This window comes from Aspergillus sclerotioniger, assembly GCF_003184525.1.
Source record: "Aspergillus sclerotioniger CBS 115572 chromosome Unknown BO94scaffold_4, whole genome shotgun sequence".
Taxonomy (NCBI): domain Eukaryota; kingdom Fungi; phylum Ascomycota; class Eurotiomycetes; order Eurotiales; family Aspergillaceae; genus Aspergillus; species Aspergillus sclerotioniger.
This window is the reverse complement of record NW_020290994.1, coordinates 628,914-649,528: the sequence shown is the minus strand read 5'-3', so window position 1 is coordinate 649,528 and position 20,615 is coordinate 628,914. Positions and strand designations below refer to the sequence as shown.

The following is a 20,615-nucleotide window of genomic DNA, read 5'->3' as shown; positions in this document are numbered from 1 at the left end:
CGTAACCCAACCCAACCCAACCCATACTTCTTAACCCTCACTCTAGTACTCCATAAAACACCCGTCTCTCTAATAATATAAGCAAACTATTCGCCAGAGTAAAATAAATGAAACAAACCAGAAACCCAAACTACCCCCCCCCTCCCCCCTCCACCAACCACACAAGCTTCGCACCTCCAACCAACCACGACCCCCAAACCAAGAAATTAACCTTTCAAGATCGGACCGAATGCACCCAGCTCCGTAGTGTATCTAGTCCGTACTCCGAGTCCAGAACCAGACCCAGAACCAGAACAAGAAACAGACCATGCGAGTAAGCTATTAATCCTAGTTTATCCGGCTAATGATTCTAGGATTGCCGATCAAACCAAGCCGCCCTGTCGGGTTTGGAGGGTCTTGGCGGGCTGGACAAAGGAGTACGTCATATTATCCATGTTGGATACGTAGTAGCATATTCTATATACGGAGTAGATAGTCTGGGGCTGGGCTTATCGATAGATTCTCGATAGTGGCTTGGTAAATGGGATTGGGATGTCAGTTGGAGGTGTGATGTTGGGGTGGCGGTGGGGGGAGCTGATTGCTGGCTGAATTGGGGAGTCAGCTTGCCACATTCTCTACTCTACATACACAGTGCAGTATATTGATATTATTTAATTGATTTCTTTAAAAAGTGCTACCTTACTCTAGATAGTACATTACAATTGGTACGTGGCCGGCGATTATCCTCGGTGCTAGTAGTAGGCACCCACTAGGCACCAGCACACGACGTGCAGGTTGATGGGTATACGCTCAAACGCAATGCACGAAGCAGAAAGCATAAAACAGACGCTTTTCGAACATCGCTCGTCTCATGCGTGGAAGGGCAGACACGGTCCAGAATATGCAATAACCCAGACGCCCCTCACGCCGGCTTGCATACGTGGACTGCGTCAGTGGAGGGGAAACGGCTGCCTCGAACACGGCCGGGTATTCAAGGTCACCCTCTGCGACCCACCGAGGGGGGGGGGTCGAACAAGGTAAGATGCTCACACCTGGGTCGCATAGTGGATTTAAGGATTAGGGTAAAAGGGACGGAGGAGTCGAAAAGGACGGCATCGATAGGGTCGGTAGCCTATTGAGGCGTTGTCACGTGATGGAAGAAGCGAAGATCTTGCCGGAAGTCGGAAGCGAATTAGAAAGTACTATGAGCAGATCTGCACGGCGTTCAACGCCCGTGTCAAGTCTTCCGGTGAGAATGGCATGTAACACCCCTTGGGTGACAAGGGGGGCGGCGAAATGGCTCGTACGACCGGGGAAGTGTAACGGATCGTTTCCTTCAGCTGGGCGATCGTGTCGACCGGGTCGACGTCGGCATAGAGCGTCATCATCGATTCGCTGTAGCTTTCGGGCTCCACGGCCGTTGATGACGACGAACCACTGTCTCCCTGTCGGCCGCAGGCGTATTCGTCGGGGTGAACAGAGGGTGATGCTGGTGATTGGTCAGACGGTCGTTACACATTGTATGGTTATGATAGGTCAAGGCTGGACGATGTCCCAGAGGGCTGACGAGGAGAAGCATCCCACATACCAACTGTCACGTCTACTTCTGGTGCTGCTGTCGGGATCTGATCGGGGGCCAGGTCCTCCTCGTCTTCGTAATGAGATCGCAGATAGTCCGGTATCGACGCACATGGGGATAGACACAGGTCGGGAGTACGCGGCCGCTCTTCTTGAGCCTCGCCGAATGACCATGCTGCGAGTTTGCGTTGATGTTCTCGATCGAAAGGGCCCTTGAATTTGGACCGGGGGATTTCATGGCGTTTATAGTATTCGATCTTGATTCCATTGCCCTTGGATTTGGACGAGGACCCACTGCTGGACCGACGGAACACCTTCCGCACCTTTTCTCGGAAATTCATTCTGACTGGAGCACAAGGTTGGCGAAATAGAGGGGTGATACCGAAGCGTAGTGGACCAAAGCGGGATAAGCGTAGAAGTATGCGTTTAATGTCGACTCAGCACCTCAAGGTTGCATACCTTTCCCGGTGAGGGAGCGGACGCTAGGGAGGGTGTGCAAGCACAGACGACAATCGAGTGAGTACAAGACCCCTGGTATCATCGTTTGGCTGGACTAGGCGGGGAAGGAGAGTGGAGGGGAGTGGAGAGGGGAGGAAGGAAGAAGGAAGGAGGAAAAGAAGGAGGGAGGGAGAGAGAGAGGAAGAGGGGAGAGTGGTAGTAGTAATAATAGTGAAGCAAGTCAGAGAGGGAGGAGGAGAGATAGTATGTTCGGACTAAGACCAACAGTTAGTAGAACTAACTGGGGGGAGTAATCGGAATCAGAGTCCATACCTATGATCCAATGCGATGGGGCATTAATTACATTAATTACTCGTCGTCGAGACCAGGGGGGCAGCTGATTGGCCGTCAGTTCCATACCACCAGGCCGGGCTCCATCCACGGCGCGCACTTGGCCCAGAAGGCACTGGGACTTACCGGGACGTGACTTATCATCGCTCGTTCAACCTTACTTTTCCCCCCTGCACAGGCCAAGGCGACCCCACGGCCGAAATGGTCACTGGCGAGTGTGGTCTCTGGTAAGCCGCGATTGCCTTGCGGCCAAATCCGATGCGAGAATGAGAAACAACGCCGAACGTGGAGGATCCACCCGGGCCGGGGGGGGGATTGTGCGTGAATTTAGCAGGCTGGTTAGTTGCCCTTGGCCGGAACAGATGAGGAGAAGAGATAAGTTGGTAGTGTCCGGTTTATGTCACTGGGGAGGGGAATAAGATTATGCTGGATCATAAACTGCAACGCAACGTATGAAAGAAAAAGGGAAAGCCATTCGATTATTATTATTCCTGACCAGTCTGACAATCCCAGCCGAATAGTACGAGGGGGAGGGCTGGGATGTCATCACTTTTCATCATCGTCAACGCCCGCAGCCTGACATGACATTTTTCGTTTATTCATTTTGGATTTTTATCCCTCAATCATTCCGGGGCACCTGCAAACTCGGCGTCGCAGTGCCGAGTCCCGATGGTTCCCCAGCCAGGCTGACTAACCCCTTGATTCCTGCCCCTTCGGTGCCCTCTCCTTCCAATCAGGGCCGCCGGGGAGGTTCACCGTCGGGTTGCATCGCCCGAACAGGTACTACGGTGGTGGTGTCTACCATCCATCCACCGGTTGTCTCGACCATGGTTGTGCTGCTCCAACGCGATGCCTCCGCGGAGCAGTGGTCGGGACGAACCTCCTCCGGCCTTTGGGTTGCGACAGGGAAGGTCTGGTCTCTTGCGTCTGGATCCTCAGACTGTGCAGGCTGGCGGCGGCGACAGTCACACTCGTAAATGCAGCGGACTGGTATATTTGCCTCTGCTATCATCCACGCTGCAGATTCTGCATGACCGTGTGGCAATGGCAAACCGGTCATGTCCAGTCGAAGAGTAGAGAATTGAAGCAAGGCGGGTTGCTGTCGTGGTCCTGCACCGAACGCTTCCAGAACACGGCCAAGCGGTCCGATCTACGTGCCACCACCGACTCAACCATTCCAAGAAACCTCTGGGCATCTGCGCGACCGGATTTTCGCCGGGATGAGACCTTGCGGCCGACATCATCATTCGTCCTTGCGACGCCCTTGGCTGTCGAGTCGGCTGGGCAGATGACTGTCCCACGTCAGTCGCCGGAAAAGAACGGTGCCACTGGGAGGCGCTCCCCCATCATGGTGTAGGAATCGCGTAGGAAAGATGTGGTTTTGACTAATAAGATAATGGAGGAACTGAGAATGATAAGTGTGTGTGCGAATGATATCTCTGGGACGGCCATGGTTTCCGACTGCCCCGCCGGATGGCTTGGAGTCGCCTCCACTCGGCACGGTGCTTCCGGTGAAGCCCGCTTGCTGTGGTTCATGATGCAAATAATACCCCCTCTATTTTATCAAATTGGCCTGCTGGCCCAATGGTAAGGCGCTTGACTACGGATCAAGAGATTGCAGGTTCGAGTCCTGCGTAGGTCACTTTTTTTGTCCATGTTCGCTCTAAACTGCCACCAGTTGATCTCTCTTTTTGCCTAGCCAACATAGCAGATACATGCACCTCTCCACAAGGTGGATGTCATAACCACGCAGAGCCCAGGTAACTATGAGGAACTTTTAGGTTGCGTAAAATGCAAGGGCACAAAGGCCGCACGTTGTTGGGCCGTCAGCTTCGTGGCATCGTAACCACCTGGCTCCATCCATGATGTCATGGTAGTTTGAACCCCGGGTTTTGCCTCCCCAAGCCCCCATCATCCCAGTAAACTTCTTCGGGCATGTATACATACGTTCCGACAGTCGGAGTGCAGCGACTTCGGCCACCTGTCGCCAGCAAGGGATGCGGAGTACAGCCTCCGTGGCCAACTTGCGCGACCGTTTTAGGCCGTTCTAGCTCGAGCCACCAATATATACCAGACGGCTTGTTGGGGTTGTGTCATGGCCATTCCACGTGACCACATCGGTAGCCAGACCCCGTCGATAATGCTAATCAAGTGTGTAGGTTTCGAAGGACCTGGAGCGAGTGAAGAGCCAGATACCATGTAGATAAGAGGACCGGTATGTCGACCGGAATCGTTCCCAACATTCCTGGCCGGGTTTGGCCGATCCAGGACCCGGCATGCCTCATGATGCAATCGACCTCTCCGTCCCGATCGAACAGAGTCACATGGTACGTCGATGGAATCTCAGCTGTAAATCCCGGTGTATGGAGAACCGGCAGAGACTCACAGACACGGGCTCAGGTTCTCTCTGCACTGCTGACACTGCATTAGCTAGCAATCCGTCATAAAGACATTGTACGGGGTACCATTCGACCTGGTCGGCCAGGGCCTCGGATAAACAAAGGCCCCCGCTTGGCGGGATGGATCGCCTGCCATCTTCAGGATTAGTCGACTTAATGCGGCCTGTTAAGAGTTAAGGCGCAAGCCCAATCTGCAGGTACAGGCCCGAATCACCGGAATCAGGGGGATGTGCGCCAACCCAACCGCTCGACTGAAGGGTGGCCGCTTCGTAACTACCCATCCCTGTAGAAGCCGCAAGCAGCTGGCTGAGCTGGGTTCGGTCTGATGCAGAATAGCAACAACACCATGGGCGTTGTCGGTGGCTATGGCTGAGCGCAGTGTTTTGCAGGAGACGAGAGTGCCGTGTAGGACGTCAATCCACGTTCATTGTGCCCCTGTCGATAATAACCATCCGTGACCCTCAACTACGAGCCATCCCAGTATCCCACCCATATTTGGATCCGCGGTCCTGGAGCCCCTTCCAATTAACTCCCCTTGACCCCATGTGACCGCGGCGTGACCATTGCCCTGCTTTGGAATTCCCCGCTCGCACCAGCGTCCATTGTTCCTCCTCAAGCCTCAAACCTCAAGCTTCAAGCTTCAACCTCTGCCATCTACACTACAAGTCTACGACGCATTGACTGTGCGGTTGAGACCGTTGCAAGCTGTTGGGCGATCCCGCGTGGCCCGAATTGCGCCGGATTAACGTTCCCCGAATCGATTAGGCACAGGGCAACATACCAGAGCAGCCCGCCCCTAACTTCCCACTTCACCTGCCCGGTCTTCTTCATCCCCATTCTCCAAATCGCACGATCTTGTCGGTTCGCATCCACGATCCGAGTCCATTCCGTCCGCACAGACCGTAAGTCTCGCCCTTGGCGGCTGCATCGAGTCGTTGTCGTCATCGCCAGGGTCTAACAATTTCGCAGTTGAATAGGTTGTTCGCCCACAATGCCCAAGAAAGGAGGAAAGAGTAAGAATAAGGGTAAGAAGAGCGGCGGTGGTGCTGCCGCTGCCGCGAAGAAGCCTGCCGATGCCCCCAACAATGTGTGAGTGGCCCCTCAGTTGCACAGAAAATTGGAATTGTGCGGCTGCTGCCTTGTCGCATCTGTGTTTCGCACACTGACAGTTGTTCGTTTAAACAGCGCACCCGCCAACGAGGTTGAGGAAACCATCACCAAGAGCGACGGCGAACCCGAAACTGTTACAAACGAATCAGGCGTCGCAGTGACTACAGTGCCCGAGACCATCGTCCCCGTAACGGCCTCCAAGAGCGAGAGCGATGTTGAGGCCGTTGCTGAAGATGATGCTGGCGTGACTGCACCCGAGGTCGTCATTCCCGAACCCATCACCAAGAACGACAGCGAAGTCATCGCCGCCGAAGCCACCGAAGCCAACGCGACTGCACCCGAGACTGTCGTCCCTGAAACTGTTCCCAAGAGCGAGACTGAAGCCGTCGCCGTTGAAGCCGCTGATGCTGGTGTGACGGAACCCGAGACTGCCGTTCCCGAAACCATCACCAAGAGCGACAGCGAAGTCATCGCCACCGAAGCCACCGAAGCCACCGAAGCCAACGCGACTGCACCCGAGACTGTCGTCCCTGAAACTGTTCCCAAGAGCGAGACTGAAGCCGTCGCCGTTGAAGCCGCTGATGCTGGTGTGACGGAACCCGAGACTGCCGTTCCCGAAATCATCACCAAGAGCGAAACCGAAGCTGTTCCTGAAACAGACGCTGCAGTTGCTGCGACACCCGAGACGCCTGCTTTCAACATTACAACCGAGATTCCCTCGGCCGCCCTTCCGATCAATTTTACCGAGGCGGCCTCGAACGCGGTCAACACCTCATTCCCCAAGGTGGATGAGAGCGTCGTAGAAGATGTTGCGCAGAAGGCCCCGATCACCCAGGATGAAAAGGTGGAAGAGGGAACGAGTAAGTCGAACTCAATAGCCGCGCATGTGGAATCCAATGATCACCGGCTAACCCCTACTTCCCAACAGCTGTATTGCCTTCCCCCAACGAGGTGGCGGCCACCTCTCTGCCGGTCAAGGACAGCGCCTTTGAGACTCACACCGATGCCCACGTGAAGCGACCATACGAAAGCAGCCTCTTCACGAAGGAGGAGAATCACAAGCCCCACAAGATGCCCAAGATGGAAGACGAACAGGCCCCTGCCATTGAGAAGGATGCAACTGCCGACAAGGTTGAGGTTCCCAGTGGTACAACTGTGCAGCCTCAGGTAGTTCCGGGACTTGGTGCTGATGCCTCGGATGAAGTGACCAAGGACTTGGAGGTCCCCGGGCTTGCTTCGGCGGACAATGACGCCAACAAGGTCGCTGGAGCTACATCCAGCACCGCACCTCAGTCTACCGAGGCTGCGACCGAAAAGGTCGTTGAAGTTCCGTCCACCACAAGAGAGGCCAAAGCGGCTGAGACCAGCGCTGCCGACACGACTGCTGCCGCCCCGGAGGAGGTTTCCGCGAAGCCTCAGACTGCCGAGGCCATCGCTCCCTCAGGAGCACTCACCTCTGACGTAGCCGAAAGCACCAGTGATGTCAAGCAGACGACTGATGAGGTGACACAGGCGGAGTCAGCAACGGCCACTAAGGCCCCAACCGCAGCCGCAGACAGCAAGCCCGTCGCTGTTGTTCCCACCAGCCTTACGAGCCCCTCTGCGACCGACAAGGATGCAAACAAGACTGTGGAGAAGTCCGCTGTCAACCCCGCCTCTGAGGTGGAACAGCCCGTGAAGGCTACGGAAGACAAGCTGCAGCCGGCGAAGGAGCAAGCGCCGGAAAAGCGCCAGAGCGTTGTTCCTTCCACGATCACGGACACCAAGCCCCAGGAGACTGAGCCCCAAGCGACTCCAGCCGTTTCGGAGGCACCCAAAGAGGAAGGTGCTGCAGTCAAGAAAGCCGAGGAGGCTAAGCCTTCAGAGACCAAGCCCTCGGAGCCCCAATCGGAGGGTCCTTCTGTTGCTAGGACTGCTGAAGAGAGCAAACCCGAGGCCGCTCAAGCTGGACAACAGGCCGCAAAGCCCGAAGAGGGCAAGACTGCCGTTGAGCAGGCCAAGGATACTGCCAAGGGCGAGGCCAACAAGGCTCAGGAGACCGCGAAGTCCGAAGTGAGCAGCAAGGCCGAGAAACGCAAGAGCGGCCTCTTCGCCTGGATCAAGCGTAAGGTCAAGGGCGACAAGAACTAAGCGTTGCCCTGTTTCTGTGGCCTCTTCCTACCGGATGGGTTTCCGTCCGGATCGATCTTTTGGCTTTTTTTGGTGGATGGATGCCGACCAAGAAGCCCGTATTGCTGATACCCCAACACGAATGGTTGCATGGAGTGACGGATATAAAAAAAAGCAAAAGCCTTAAAAAAACACTAAGGGAAAACCCGCAACCTAGGCAGAAATATACCAGAGATAACGCCCCTGTATGATGATGGATGGCGGGTGTACGATATGAATGGACGGGACGGGATACCACACGGATTGGGCTGGGCTTTCTGACTGGGATGTTTGTAAAGCATTTGTGTTTCGTACGGATGTATGGTTCATGTTGATGTTCATGTCCAGGGCCGAGAATGGGACGCTGTATGTACTGGTTTAATGGTAATGGAGGGGAAATGCGACGATTCTGATTGTTTTTGTTTTCTGGCTTTTTCCGGGGTCTACCGGTGTCTACCGAGAGGTTGCGTGTTGTAGTTATCTATTCTACGAGATAGTGACAGGTGATGGGTGACAGGTGACAACTGACAACTGACAACCGACAATTGACAACGGAGGTGTTCGCTAGTAGATACTAGATAGAGAGAGAGATACCTAGAAGACCTCCTAACTCGATGATGATTAGTTCCAGGCCAACACATCGTTGCAGTTGACCGCCATTTCCGCCGAAAGGGAAGAGGGGATCGGGATCGGGAAGGCTTTGTCCGGGTCGTTTTGGGTTAGCCGTTAATACCGTCAGTCTGTAGGCTACTTACATAGTACTTCCTGTACACTGTACAGGATACAGTGTCTGACTTTAGTGTACGTGATGGCGGTTGAGGACCCCTCCATCCCAATAGCTCCGCTTCTAGTCTTCTGCCTACTGCTTCCACAACCACAACTATTCCCTTCGACGTTCTTCTCCCCCCACTCGACTATTCCCCTAATTGACCGTCTCGAGTCCTCGACTCCATTACCGGATTCCAGGAAAGGGGATCAAGATCGGCTAGCAGCCCATGATATCACTCGCTTGGCCGATCCCTCCGTCACCCCTCCACTTGCCGCCCCACGATGAGGGAATTCGCGTCTCCCCTTCGTCCTCGTTTTCCCCTCTTTCGGACCTGCTGGTGAATCAGGATCCATCCGGTCTCCATTTCCATCGTGGCTGAGACAATTTCCACCGGCTGTCGACCGATCCAGGCCAAGCTTTCCTTAAGCTTTTAGCGCTGTGTCCCTGGACGTGGCCTGCTGATTCGCCCACCCGTCCAAACGAGGAGGGGGCCCCCTCTACCCACTCGTCCTCTGTCCCTCGCGATGGGCGTCTAGGAATTAGGACAGTGTCTGAGCTGTTGGAAAGGGGGCGTCATGAGTGGCTGCCACGCCCCCTGGAGCTGAGGAGAACAGCCACTCGTGGGCGGTTGTCTCCTCCCGTGTTGCCTGAGCTGACGGATGATGCGGCAGACCAGGGCAGGGGAGGGGGAGAATACCGAGCTAACTGGCCTGAGGGCTGGCTGATTCTCGTGGGACGAGCTGGCCCCTCCATTTATTACTTCACTGCTCCCTCCCCCTTTCTGCTGTTGTTCTTTCTTCATCTTTCCTTCTCTCCCTCAATTCACTCACCTGCACACTCACTCGACACAATGGTTCATCTTGCCAAGGTTAAGCGCGACAGCGAGATCGACAAGACCATCGAACGGGTCGACTCGATCAAGCTGGACTCCACTGAGGAGGATGGCTTCTACTCCAGCGTCTACGGCACTCGCTTCGCTACGGAGCAGCTGCCTTCGACCGAGATGCCGGAGCGTGAGATGCCCCGGGAGGTGGCCTACCGTATGATCAAGGATGAGCTCAGTCTGGATGGTAACCCCATGCTCAAGTAAGTACCGGATCGTGAGAATGGGGGATTGCGCTAATTGTTGGATAGCCTTGCGAGTTTCGTGACGACCTACATGGTATGTTTCCATCCGATGTTCATACGTTTGGCAAAACGCTAATTTCAGTAGGAAGAGGAAGTTGAGAAGCTCATGACCGAGTCGTTCAGCAAGAACTTCATCGACTACGAAGAATACCCCCAGTCCGCCGAGATCCAGAACCGCTGTGTGAACATGATTGCCCGTCTGTTCAACGCCCCCACCGACAGTGAGGATGAGCACCCCATGGGTACCTCCACCATCGGTTCTTCCGAGGCCATCATGCTGGGCACCTTGGCCATGAAGAGACGTTGGCAGAACAAGCGCAAGGCAGAGGGTAAGGACTACTCCCGGCCGAACATTGTCATGAACAGTGCCGTCCAGGTGTGCTGGGAGAAGGCCGCCCGCTACTTCGACGTGGAGGAGCGGTACGTGTTCTGTACGGAAGACCGCTACGTCATCGACCCCCAGCAGGCGGTGGACCTGGTGGATGAGAACACCATCGGTATCTGCGCCATTCTGGGCACCACCTACACGGGTGAGTACGAGGACGTCAAGGCCATCAACGATCTCCTGATCGAGCGTGGCATTGACTGCCCCATCCACGTCGACGCTGCCAGTGGTGGTTTCGTCGCTCCTTTCGTCAACCCCAACCTGGAGTGGGACTTCCGTCTGGAGAAGGTGGTGTCGATCAACGTGTCCGGCCACAAGTACGGTCTGGTGTACCCCGGTGTCGGTTGGGTGGTGTGGCGCTCGCCCGAGTACCTGCCCAAGGAGCTGATCTTCAACATCAACTACCTGGGAGCCGAGCAGGCCAGCTTCACGCTGAACTTCTCCAAGGGCGCGTCCCAGGTCATTGGCCAGTACTACCAGATGATCCGACTGGGCAAGCGGGGCTACCGGTCGATCATGCTGAACATCACGCGCATTGCGGACTACCTGGCGGAGGAGCTGGAGAAGCAGGGCTTCATCATCATGAACCAGCGCCGTGGCAAGGGACTGCCGCTGGTGGCGTTCCGGCTGCCGGCCGAGCGCGACACGCAGTTTGACGAATTTGCGATTGCGCACCAGCTGCGCGAGCGCGGGTGGATCGTGCCCGCATACACGATGGCTCCCAACAGCAACTCGTTGAAGCTGATGCGGGTGGTGGTTCGTGAGGACTTCACCAAGAGCCGGTGCGACGCGCTGCTGGCGGACATCAAGCTGGCGCTGAAGACGCTTGGCGACATGGACAAGAGCATGCTGGAGCGGTACACCAAGTAAGTTTGGAGTCTAGTGTCTCGGAAGGAGAGCGAAGCTAACGGAAACAGGCACGTTCAGGAACACTCGACCAACTCGCACAAGGCTAAGCATGTGCACCACCACTACAAGAACGAGACCCATTCTTTGCAGGGCAAGCATGGCAAGACTCACGGTGTGTGTTAGAGTGTTAGTGGTAGCGTGTTAGGGATGAGATGGGAAGGCTGTACATGAAGGACATCGGATGCTACTGGTAGACATCTCCGCACATGAAATGAATATGAATCATTGAACTGCATAGTGGATCTGCTGGAACGACGAAGGATGGGGGTGGGATTGGGATGATTTGCCTGAACGCGCGACCGAGGGGCGTAGTTGCAACTAGACAGGCTAGACAGGGCCGTAGTGAGCAGAGCGTAAGCACCAGGCTTGCCGGGACACGGCAGAGCGCCAATGGGATGCGGCTGTCCCGCGGGTGGCCGCCCGGGCCCAATGGAGCCTTTCTTTATGTTGATGGCTTGTCTCGTCTCATCCATCCATCCATCCATCCATCGCCAACGCACTTCTCCTCTTCTTCTTCCCTTTCCTTTTCTTTTCCCTCCCCCTCCTCCTCCCCCCTCTCTTTCACCACCATCTCCATGCCCCTCTTCCGCCGCAAGCACAAGCCGTCTGCTGCCGCGTCTGCATTCCGATCCGTCGAGCACCTGCCAGCGGCCACCCCTGGCGTCTACCCCGACCCGGACGATCTCGACCGTCGTTTCTCCGTCTCCACCTCCCGCGAGCCTCTGCCTCCTCTGCCTGTCACCAACGCTGAAACAGCCCCTCCATCCAACACCACCACCTCGACTCCTACCACGACCCCTCTTCTCAACAGCAACAACAACAAAAGCAATACCAACCTCCCCCAGGTGCACCATCCTGCGCAGTACCCTCTTCGCCGCTCCAAGAGCCAGCGTCATACCAGCCCTCGAGGCAACAATAGCGACGATTCTCCGGTACTTGCAGCGCCCCCTGCACCCATACTCGATGCTGACCCTGCCCACCAGTCGTGGCCTCTACCAAACGAGCCACTGCAGCCCGTGGAGCCAGAACCTCGCAAATCCCGTCGCAGTCTCTTTTCTCTCCATTCGTCAGCCGCCGCTCGTGACCAGTCCATTCTCCCACGCAGCCGGTCGGTGAAGAAGATCACTGGTCGACCCAGTCCGAAACAACAGCGACCGTTGTCGATAGACACCACGTCGGAACATCGCCCAACCACGGCCTGGTCGAGGGAGCATGAACTAGACGCCCCGTGGCCTAAGGTTCCTCAGCCGCTCCGTCAAGCCCCACCGCAGCAGCAGCAGCCGCCGTCCCAGCTTCAGCCAGGAGCTCAGCCAGAGGCTCAGCCGGGAGTTCAGCCGGGAGCACAGCCTCAGCCCCAATCTCAAGCTCAGACGCCTATTCGGAGTGCTGTAGACGCTCCGTTTCAGCCCCAGACGCGGCCCCAATCCCAACCGCAGCCGCAGCCGCAGCCGCAGTCACGGTCTCAAGACCGATCACCGATGCCGCCGAGCACAGGACCAGCTCTCGACACCCGAGCCCCTCGTTCACCGCATCCTTCCATTCAACGAGCCAACACCGACAGCGGTCTGCTCGACCTTGTGCCCCGTCCGTCGCCGGTGGAGCCGCCCCGACCGCCCGCTGACCTGGCCCCAACACAGCCCCAATTGGACCCCACGGTCGGAGCTCGTCCCTCCTCCCGCCAATCCCTCGGGCCCCCGTCACCGTTACGCCCCCTCCCTATCCATCTCGACACCATGGCCAGTGGCATGCATGAACGTCCATTCGCGCCCACGGGACAGGCTCCTGCCCAGGGGCATGCTCCTTATGCTCCGGAAGCTGGCTTCCGGAACCCTGCTGGACCGCCCGCAGCGGAGCCGGGACGGAACACGCCGATTTCCCGCGACGGCCGGCGTGAACCTCGCGAGGAGACGAGCGAGATCGACGTGCGAGCGTTGGTCCAGAAGCATGACGAACTTCGTAAGTGAGCCGCTGTTGTGGAAGATGAAGACTAATCCAAGCAGAGGCCAAATACTCCAAGGTCAAGCGATACTATTTCGAAAAGGAGGCGCAGGTGCAGCATCTTCAGAATACAGTAGCTCACCAGCGTATGGCGGTGTCCCGCACTGTGTTGGATGACAACGAATATGCCAACCGGTTCGGTCGCCTGGACGGGGCGATCAAAGACCTGGCGTTTGCCATTCGCAGGGACTGGGCGACGCTGCCGTCGTGGCTCAGCGGGTACGTCAATGACGACGCTCATACCACGGGCACCAAGGAGATGACAGCGATCGGTCGAGCGGTGATGAGCCGGTGGCTGGTGGAGGAGCTGTTCGAGCGGTACTTTCACCCGGCGCTGGAGCCCACGTTCAGCCGGCAACTCAAGAGCATCGAGATGAATCTGCGCCGGCAGCAGGTCAAACCGAGCACGGAGGAAGACAAGGAGAATGCGATCGCGCGGATCTCCAATTGGCGGCGCACCACGCTGGACGGGCTCACGAACCTGCAGGGTCCGCAGGCGGACGAGTACCGGGCGCAGCTCATCGACCAGCTGATTAGCAGCCTGGTAGCCACGTTGGTGGCGCACCTGCGCGAGCCGCCACCGGGGGGGCTGGACAACGGGGCGCGGATGATCGTGGAGAACGCGGTGGGTATTGCAGAGAAGATCCCTCTGGAGTCGCGCGACGTGTGCGTGGAGTATATACCTCCGGGGACGGTGGTCCAAGAAGGGACGATGAAGGTCGAGACGGGACTGCCGCCACTGACCCATGTACGGGCGGAATCGAGCGGGTCCGTCGAGTTGGACCGGGAGGGAGCAGCCGAAGAGAATGACGAGGGGGCCGAGTCGGGTCCGCCGCAGCGGGAGCAGCGCATGCGATCGGTGTTCAGCTCGCTAATGGGACGCCGACCAGGACCGTCGGCGCCAGCAGGAGAGCCACGGGTGATGGAGGAGCGCGAGCGTGGACCGGGACGAATCCGATTTGCATCATTCGTGACGGCAGAGGTGAGAGGACGGGGACCGATGAATGTGCTGGTGAAGGCGCCTGTATATATGGTGGAGTGAGCAGGGAGCAGCAAGCGAAGCAGCAAGCGAAGCAGCAAGCAAAGCAGCAAGCAAGCAGCAAGCATATGATTGTAAATGTAGGATGAGCCGATTATCTAGTAAGTGAAATCGTTATACATAAAATGCAGAGAGATAACTTGACCATGATGTTGACATTAATATTAATAACCTATCCCATAACCGTAACCCATAGCCCTTGATCCACTTTTCTATAATATAGTGTAGTAGTATATCTATCAATATGCCAGCATATACACCCCCATCCCCAGATGCATGCTCGCATGCATCATCCCATCCCATCCATCCCTCATCCTATGCATTTGTGTCCGGCACACTAGTACATATAACAACCAACCAACCAACCAACCAAACCAAACCAAACCAAACCAAACCAATTGTGTCCTGCACATCACATCACACCCAAACCCCCATTTCCATCATGATGACGAAGAACCCCCTCCCCCTCCCCCGACGCAAGAGAAGATCGATAAACCGCACACCCCACAACCTCCAAAAGCCATCGTTCGCGATACGCAATGGCCTTTTTCCCAAACAACTCCAGATATTCATTCATTTTGGAAAGGAGGATTTCTTGTTTGCCGTATGTGAGGAAGTCGGTTGGGGTTAGGATTATTTCTATCCTTTCCTCATCCTCGGGGGTTTCCTGGACGTGGTTGGGTTTTTCTGTTGTGGATGTGGTGGTTGGTGTAGGGGGAGATGGTATGTCAAGGACGTCTTCCACGCCAGCAGGAAGGGTATCGTTGATCCAGACGCAAAAGTTCTCGAACATGCCGTTGCGGGTGATGAAGGTTAGGGTTGAGTAGAGATTTGTGGGGGTGAGGATTGTTCGGGGAGGAGGTGGAGGGGGTTAGGGGTTGGGGTAGGGGTAGGGTAAGGGGGGAGGTGAGGGTGCGGAGGATGTGGGTTGTTGTTGCGAGGTCGGTGATGAGGTCTGTTTTTTCGGGGATGTCTTCGTAGGGGGTTGTTGTTGTTGTGGTTGTGTTGGTAGTTGTTGGGGGTGGGGAATGTACGGTATCTGTATCTGCATCTGTATCTGTATTTGTGTTTGTTGTTGTTGTTGTTTCTGGGGAGTGGGTTGTAGTGGTGGTGGCAGTGGTAGGAGCAAGTAAAGGGCGATCATAACCCAATCTCACTCTCCAGAACCAATTACAGGCGATCAAGCTGACAATACACGGGATGAGAACCACATAACCGTACCACATGGTAGCGGTGACGAGACTGGCCGCGCCGGCAACAATGCCATTGATTCCATTGACGATGGCGTGCCATTGTAGACCACGGAAGCGAAGCCGGAGATTATCTTTGAAGCAGGAGATGTCGAGTTCATCGTAATCATTGTTTACGTCGATCGGGTTGGAGGCCATGCATGCTTTGTAGTGACGTTGGAAACGGAGAACGAGGTACCCCGACCAGATGGAATTGACGACCCCGAACAAAGCAGCCAGGCCGTTGCCGATGTATCCGGAGAGGAGGTTACTGGCGCGGTAGACGTGGTGATTGGCGCCCCAGATGGCCATGAGGGTCCCGGTGCCGACGAGTAGCGCGCCGAAGCCCATGAGCGCGTCCATGAGGATGCGGTCGACGAGTTCGGTGCCGAGTTCTCGGAAGTTGACGCTGAGACGGGATTGAATGACGAGGGTGGTGTGGGAGGACGGGGAGGAAGCGAGGAGGTGTTGGAGGTGAAGGCGTTCCTGGCGGAGGAGTTGCACGTTCTGGTAGCTGAGGTAGAGGTCGCGGGCGGCGACGAGGGTGATGAGGAGGGCGACGGGGCCGCCGATGGCCATGAGGATCATGGCGTATCGGGGCACGGGGATTTGATTCCAGACATTGGCGGCGAAGTCGGCGGCGTTGGCGAGTTCGAGGAAGCCGACGCCGGCGAGGAGGGAATTGCGGAAGAGAGGTTGTTGGGTGAGATGGAGTCGGGGGCGGAGGCGGGAGCGGGTGAAGGGGTTGCAGGACCGGCGGTGGGAGCGGATGAAGGACACGGTGGTGTTACTAGGGGAGGTGTGCGAGGTGGAGGTGATGGTGAGGTCGCTCGACTCACGGAGGAGCTTAGGGATGGGCGAGGGAGGAGACATGGTGGTGGTGGGAATGAATGGGGAATTGGGCCACCATGGGGGAAAACATGGGGTGAGGAGGAAAAGAGGAGGAAAAGAGAAAGAAGGGGGAAAAGACACAAAAACGAGTGGCCGGAGAGAGTCATTATATTTGGCCGCATTGGGACGGGCCGTGGGGCCAGTCGCCCTGTAGGGCTGAGCCGATCTGCCGTGGTTGGCCTATTTTTGGGGGCCTCTCTTGGCCTTACGTGGCCTGCTGCAATGCTTCATTCTCTTTATAATACACTGCCTATCTACTCAGTCACTCGCACCATCGATGCCTGGATGTATCCAGGCACCACTTCATACTCGTGCACCATCCGGAACCCATACCGCTCATACAGCCTCCGCCCTTGCGGTGTCGACGACAGGAACGTGTCAACCCCAGCCGCGTCTGCCCGCTCCAACCCCCAACGCAGCAGCCGTGATCCGATGCCCTTTCCGTTGAACTCGGGCCGGGTGCCGAGCAAATCGAGATCTCACCAATCAGCTAGGTCCAAGGTGAAGGAAGACTAACTTACAGAAATATTCTTTCTCCCCCATGATGCGGGTTCGTTCGCTATCCATCCCTTGGAAGAATTGTTCGCAGAGATCTGCATCCGAGCTTGGGGGCCAGGCGGTCTTATGTTTATCCTCCGGAGTCGGAGGGACGGGAAACCTCCACTTGGCAAACGCAGCAATCGCCCCGTCGGCCGCAGTCACTTTTAAAAATGCACTGCTTGGGTTGGCCGCACATGACTGTTCGATGTCCCGTCGGAACTGGTCCACCCACCATCTCCGCACATCCTCCGTGAGGGGGAACATGCGTCGGTTGAAGGGATCAGAAAAGGAGTGCAAGAACACATCGGCAATGGCGGGGCTGTCGCTAGGGGAAGCGGGGAGGAGGTGTAGGTCGTGATGCCTGGATGCGGGGGTTGGTTTGGGTGGTGAGGGGGAGCTGATCAGGCGGGTTTGCAGGATGCGTGCCTTAGGGATGGTGGGACGGAGGGGCATGATAACTGATGACTGTGACTGATGATTGGTGTACTAGTAGATAGTTGAGATAGTAGGCTAGCGAGACTAGCATATATATAGTCAGGGGGTTTTGCCACAATTTCTTACGAGGAAATTTGCCTTGGGATATCACGTGGTGGCTGGAACCATTCCGAGGTGGTTCCGAGGCTGTTCGGAGGCTGTTCGTGTTACGTATTTGGCTATACGATCCTGGTGGTGTGTCTGGAATCTTTTCATTTGGAGCAGATGTTCTTTATAGAGTAAATGTTTTAATGCAGAGAAAATCTTCATACGGAGTAAATGGCCTTGAATTGTGGGATGCCTGCTGATCATCAGCCTAGCTCAAGCTAGACAAATAGTCGTCGATAGTACTCTTCCAGTCGAGAAAAGCAAACACGGCAGCAACACTTATCCATTCATCTGGCAAACTCCGTGAATCGGTTCCCGCGGCCTCCGATGGGATCCTGCAGCCTAGCCATAGGGCTGACCATGGCCCATTCGCGGTCCGCCGAGGCAATCCCCTAAGCTTTTGCAACCGCCCTCCGAGCCTATCACCGGCTTTTCTCCCGCCCGTGCCCCACTTGGGCGACAAGCTTTTCCCTGGAAGCCCTCCAGGGTCCAGAGTCGTACGGTGATGCATCACCAGGCAGCCATATTCTGCGTGGCTACGAATACGAGCCTGACCGTCTGAACGGGAACAAAGACGTTATAATAGGAACAGGCAAGATGCTAATAGCCATTGGCGGAGTAGCCGCCAACAGTTGGCCTGACTTGGATAATGAGTCATTGGCCAACTCATTGGCCAACTCCTGGTCGTAGAGTTGGTTTCAAGGAAACTTCCTAATGTCAAGACTGGCTCGACCAGGACTTCCGATTCCGATGTAAATTACCAGGCTGGCCCCACCGGCCAGGGTTTCATGAAGATCCAACCCTTTCGGACACTTCTGCAGGCATTGTTGCAGCGCTGACGGCATTCCGAGCACAATGAGCGGTTAATGCTGTTGATGGCAGCCTAGCCGTCTCCTTTTCTTCTCGTCGGTCTTGTTATCCTGACAATTGCATCTACAGTTCGTATCCAGAGCCACCATCCTAACAGCAGACAGACGGTAACATGCTATGTAACCCTCTCGACATGAACTCGGAGAAACCATCCAAGACTTCTCGGAAGCAGAAGCCTCTCAAGGCTGAGCCCAAGATTCTGCTTGCCGACACCATCGGCCAGACGCTATACGAGCGGCTGCTCCAAGCCCGCCTCGACTGCGCTGCCTCGTCAGTTCACCACCAGCTCGCCCCATGGCCCTCATCTATTCCCTCCAACACCAGCATCAGCGCCAGCAGCAGCAGAACTACTCTTTCTCCAACAATTTCCACCTCCGACATCAAAAGCCTCGTTTCCAGCCGCACCAGCCATGATTCCATTCCAAAGCCCCCTCCATGCCACCTTCTCTTCCCAACCGCATCATCACTCTCTCCGGGCCCAACACCACTCCCACCACCCTCTCAAGCATCGCCCATCTAGCAGCCTTGCACAGCCAAGTGTCGCACATGGGCCTGCTAGACCCGAGCTACTCCATCTTTCTCAACACCACCCATACCGCGGCGCTGTGCTTCAAAGTCCTCCACAAAACCGCCATCATCTCGGGCGACCCCATCAGCCATGCCACCGACATCACCTCCCTTCTGTCCGAATTCCAAACCTACCGCAAAGCCCACCACCTAGGCATCGCCTTTCTCGGCGCCAGCCCTATCCTCACGCACTATGCCCACACCCACCACCAACACTGGACCATGCTACACTTTGGCAAAGAGCGCGTCCTCAACCCCACCACCAACGCCATCCTGCACGAACAAACGGGGAAACGTATTCTTCTACAAACCAAACACCTCCTCAACCCAACAAAAGGCGGCCTCACCTTAGACATCTATGTCCCCACAGCCAACAAAGATAGTGACAAAGAAAGAGACAAAGAAAGAGACAAAGACAAAGACCTCGAACGCTCCCTCCAATCCATCTACAATACCTGGCGTTCTACCCGAAACGCCTCCTCCACCCCACAAGCCTTCATCACCTCCTACGATCTCTTCCCCACCTTTCTCCCCTCCCAAATAACCTACATCTACGCCCGAAACCCGGTCGGAGAGCCCATCGCCTTTGCGGCCCTTCGTTATCTGGGCGGTAAAAAGGGGTATCACATTGATCCCTGCATTGCGGATCCTACTGCTCCAAAGGGCACAACTGACCTGTTACTCTTCTCCGCAATTGCATTGTGCAGGACAGCGGGGGTATCCTACCTAAGTATAGGTTACGAACCCTTCGATGACCTAGGCGAGGTAATCGGGCTCCCTGGCCCGTTGGAACGGGTAGCGCGTCGCATGTACCGATTCGCATTTGGACGGTTACCCTTGGCGGGGAAAAAGGCATACCATGATAAATGGAAGCCCGATGAGGGGTTAGAAGATCCTCTATATATAGTCTTCCCTGGGGGTGGGGTACCCGACGTTAGGGGCGTGGTTGCATTGATGCATGTTGCGAATGTGAAAATTAGGAGGGTGGTCTTAGGATAAAGATGATATGGACGGGGTGAGTAGAGAGACATTTACCATTCATCTAGGTTCTAATGCGTGGGTATGGTGTATAGGTCATCTTCATGTTTTGCATGTGTTTGATTCTCTGTTTATTTTGTCTCTATGTATAAGAACAACCGTTAATAGCATGGTAGGAGTGACATGGATTGAAATATAAAAAAGGATTTTACTTTACCCTACAGCATAGCATAAACCAGTATTGTACTTAATTCGCCATCAAGTAATAGGCGTCACATATACAAAAGAATGTCATTACCACGACGTCACCTACAGGCATCCACTCATGATACTCGTCGCTGCCTTGTGCCTGTCACCATCCGTCATTGCTAGTTTTCCTCCATCCCTCCACAAACCAACCTTACACTCCTTCCATCCCAGACAAACCCGCGATCCGATCGAACCCATCCAAGACACTTATCCTCACATCCGTCCTACCTTCTCAATATGTCAGCAACAATCCACTCCCACTTCGATACGGACGCGAGACTGACCAGCGAGGACCGGATCCCTCGGCACAGGAGGAGATCGTTCTACCCCGGAGAAGCTGGACAAGGAAAAAGGGGAGTGTGATTACATCAGAGGGGTTGATTTTACGGGAATTGATGATGGAGGTTTATACGAGGTTGGAGAGTGAGGGTGTGGATGTTGGGGAGGAGGTTGGGATTCGGTGGGTTATTTTATTTCA

General features: G+C 55.6%; 8 protein-coding genes and 1 non-coding gene across 9 annotated transcripts; 6 read left to right on the top strand and 3 right to left on the bottom strand.

The window, feature by feature from the left end:
- Positions 1-1,181: 1,181 nt before the first annotated feature.
- Positions 1,182-1,898, bottom strand: BO94DRAFT_542870 (uncharacterized protein; the record flags this gene model as incomplete). The annotated part of the gene is made up of 2 exons (XM_025613112.1): positions 1,182-1,468; positions 1,568-1,898. 2 exons carry the CDS (start codon positions 1,896-1,898, stop codon positions 1,182-1,184), a joined length of 618 nt encoding a protein of 205 aa, XP_025471347.1.
- A 1,275-nt stretch (positions 1,899-3,173) lies between these two features.
- Positions 3,174-3,703, top strand: BO94DRAFT_581976 (uncharacterized protein; the record flags this gene model as incomplete). The annotated part of the gene is made up of 2 exons (XM_025615444.1): positions 3,174-3,319; positions 3,370-3,703. 2 exons carry the CDS (start codon positions 3,174-3,176, stop codon positions 3,701-3,703), a joined length of 480 nt encoding a protein of 159 aa, XP_025471346.1.
- A 213-nt stretch (positions 3,704-3,916) lies between these two features.
- Positions 3,917-3,988, top strand: BO94DRAFT_t81. The gene has a single exon. It is a non-coding gene; the product is annotated as a tRNA-Arg (tRNA).
- Positions 3,989-6,741: 2,753 nt separating this feature from the next.
- On the top strand, positions 6,742-8,215 carry BO94DRAFT_278648 (uncharacterized protein). The gene has a single exon (XM_025606611.1). It carries the CDS (start codon positions 6,927-6,929, stop codon positions 7,983-7,985), a length of 1,059 nt encoding a protein of 352 aa, XP_025471345.1. The 5' UTR covers positions 6,742-6,926; the 3' UTR covers positions 7,986-8,215.
- A 1,407-nt stretch (positions 8,216-9,622) lies between these two features.
- On the top strand, positions 9,623-11,317 carry BO94DRAFT_457082 (glutamate decarboxylase; the record flags this gene model as incomplete). Its single annotated transcript, XM_025607727.1, has 4 exons — positions 9,623-9,858; positions 9,907-9,934; positions 9,986-11,151; positions 11,203-11,317. The coding sequence occupies 4 exons, from the start codon at positions 9,623-9,625 to the stop codon at positions 11,315-11,317; spliced, it is 1,545 nt and encodes a 514-aa protein (XP_025471344.1).
- A 368-nt stretch (positions 11,318-11,685) lies between these two features.
- Positions 11,686-14,384, top strand: BO94DRAFT_563186 (uncharacterized protein). Its single transcript, XM_025614343.1, has 3 exons — positions 11,686-12,126; positions 12,178-13,150; positions 13,195-14,384. Exons 1-3 carry the CDS (start codon positions 11,770-11,772, stop codon positions 14,232-14,234), a joined length of 2,370 nt encoding a protein of 789 aa, XP_025471343.1. The 5' UTR covers positions 11,686-11,769; the 3' UTR covers positions 14,235-14,384.
- A 304-nt stretch (positions 14,385-14,688) lies between these two features.
- BO94DRAFT_531526 (uncharacterized protein) lies at positions 14,689-16,404 on the bottom strand (the record flags this gene model as incomplete). The annotated part of the gene is made up of 2 exons (XM_025610921.1): positions 15,007-16,404; positions 14,689-14,969 (listed from the first exon to the last, which is right to left on the bottom strand). Coding segments are annotated over exons 1-2 (1,608 nt in total), but the record flags the coding sequence as incomplete, so codon positions are not given.
- Positions 16,405-16,507: 103 nt separating this feature from the next.
- Positions 16,508-17,697, bottom strand: BO94DRAFT_531525 (GNAT family N-acetyltransferase). Its single transcript, XM_025610920.1, has 2 exons — positions 16,873-17,697; positions 16,508-16,829 (listed from the first exon to the last, which is right to left on the bottom strand). The coding sequence occupies exons 1-2, from the start codon at positions 17,342-17,344 to the stop codon at positions 16,606-16,608; spliced, it is 696 nt and encodes a 231-aa protein (XP_025471341.1). The 5' UTR covers positions 17,345-17,697; the 3' UTR covers positions 16,508-16,605.
- Positions 17,698-18,018: 321 nt separating this feature from the next.
- On the top strand, positions 18,019-20,095 carry ergS. Its single transcript, XM_025610919.1, has 2 exons — positions 18,019-18,613; positions 18,850-20,095. The coding sequence occupies exons 1-2, from the start codon at positions 18,477-18,479 to the stop codon at positions 19,907-19,909; spliced, it is 1,197 nt and encodes a 398-aa protein (XP_025471340.1). The 5' UTR covers positions 18,019-18,476; the 3' UTR covers positions 19,910-20,095.
- The last annotated feature ends 520 nt before the right edge of the window (positions 20,096-20,615 follow it).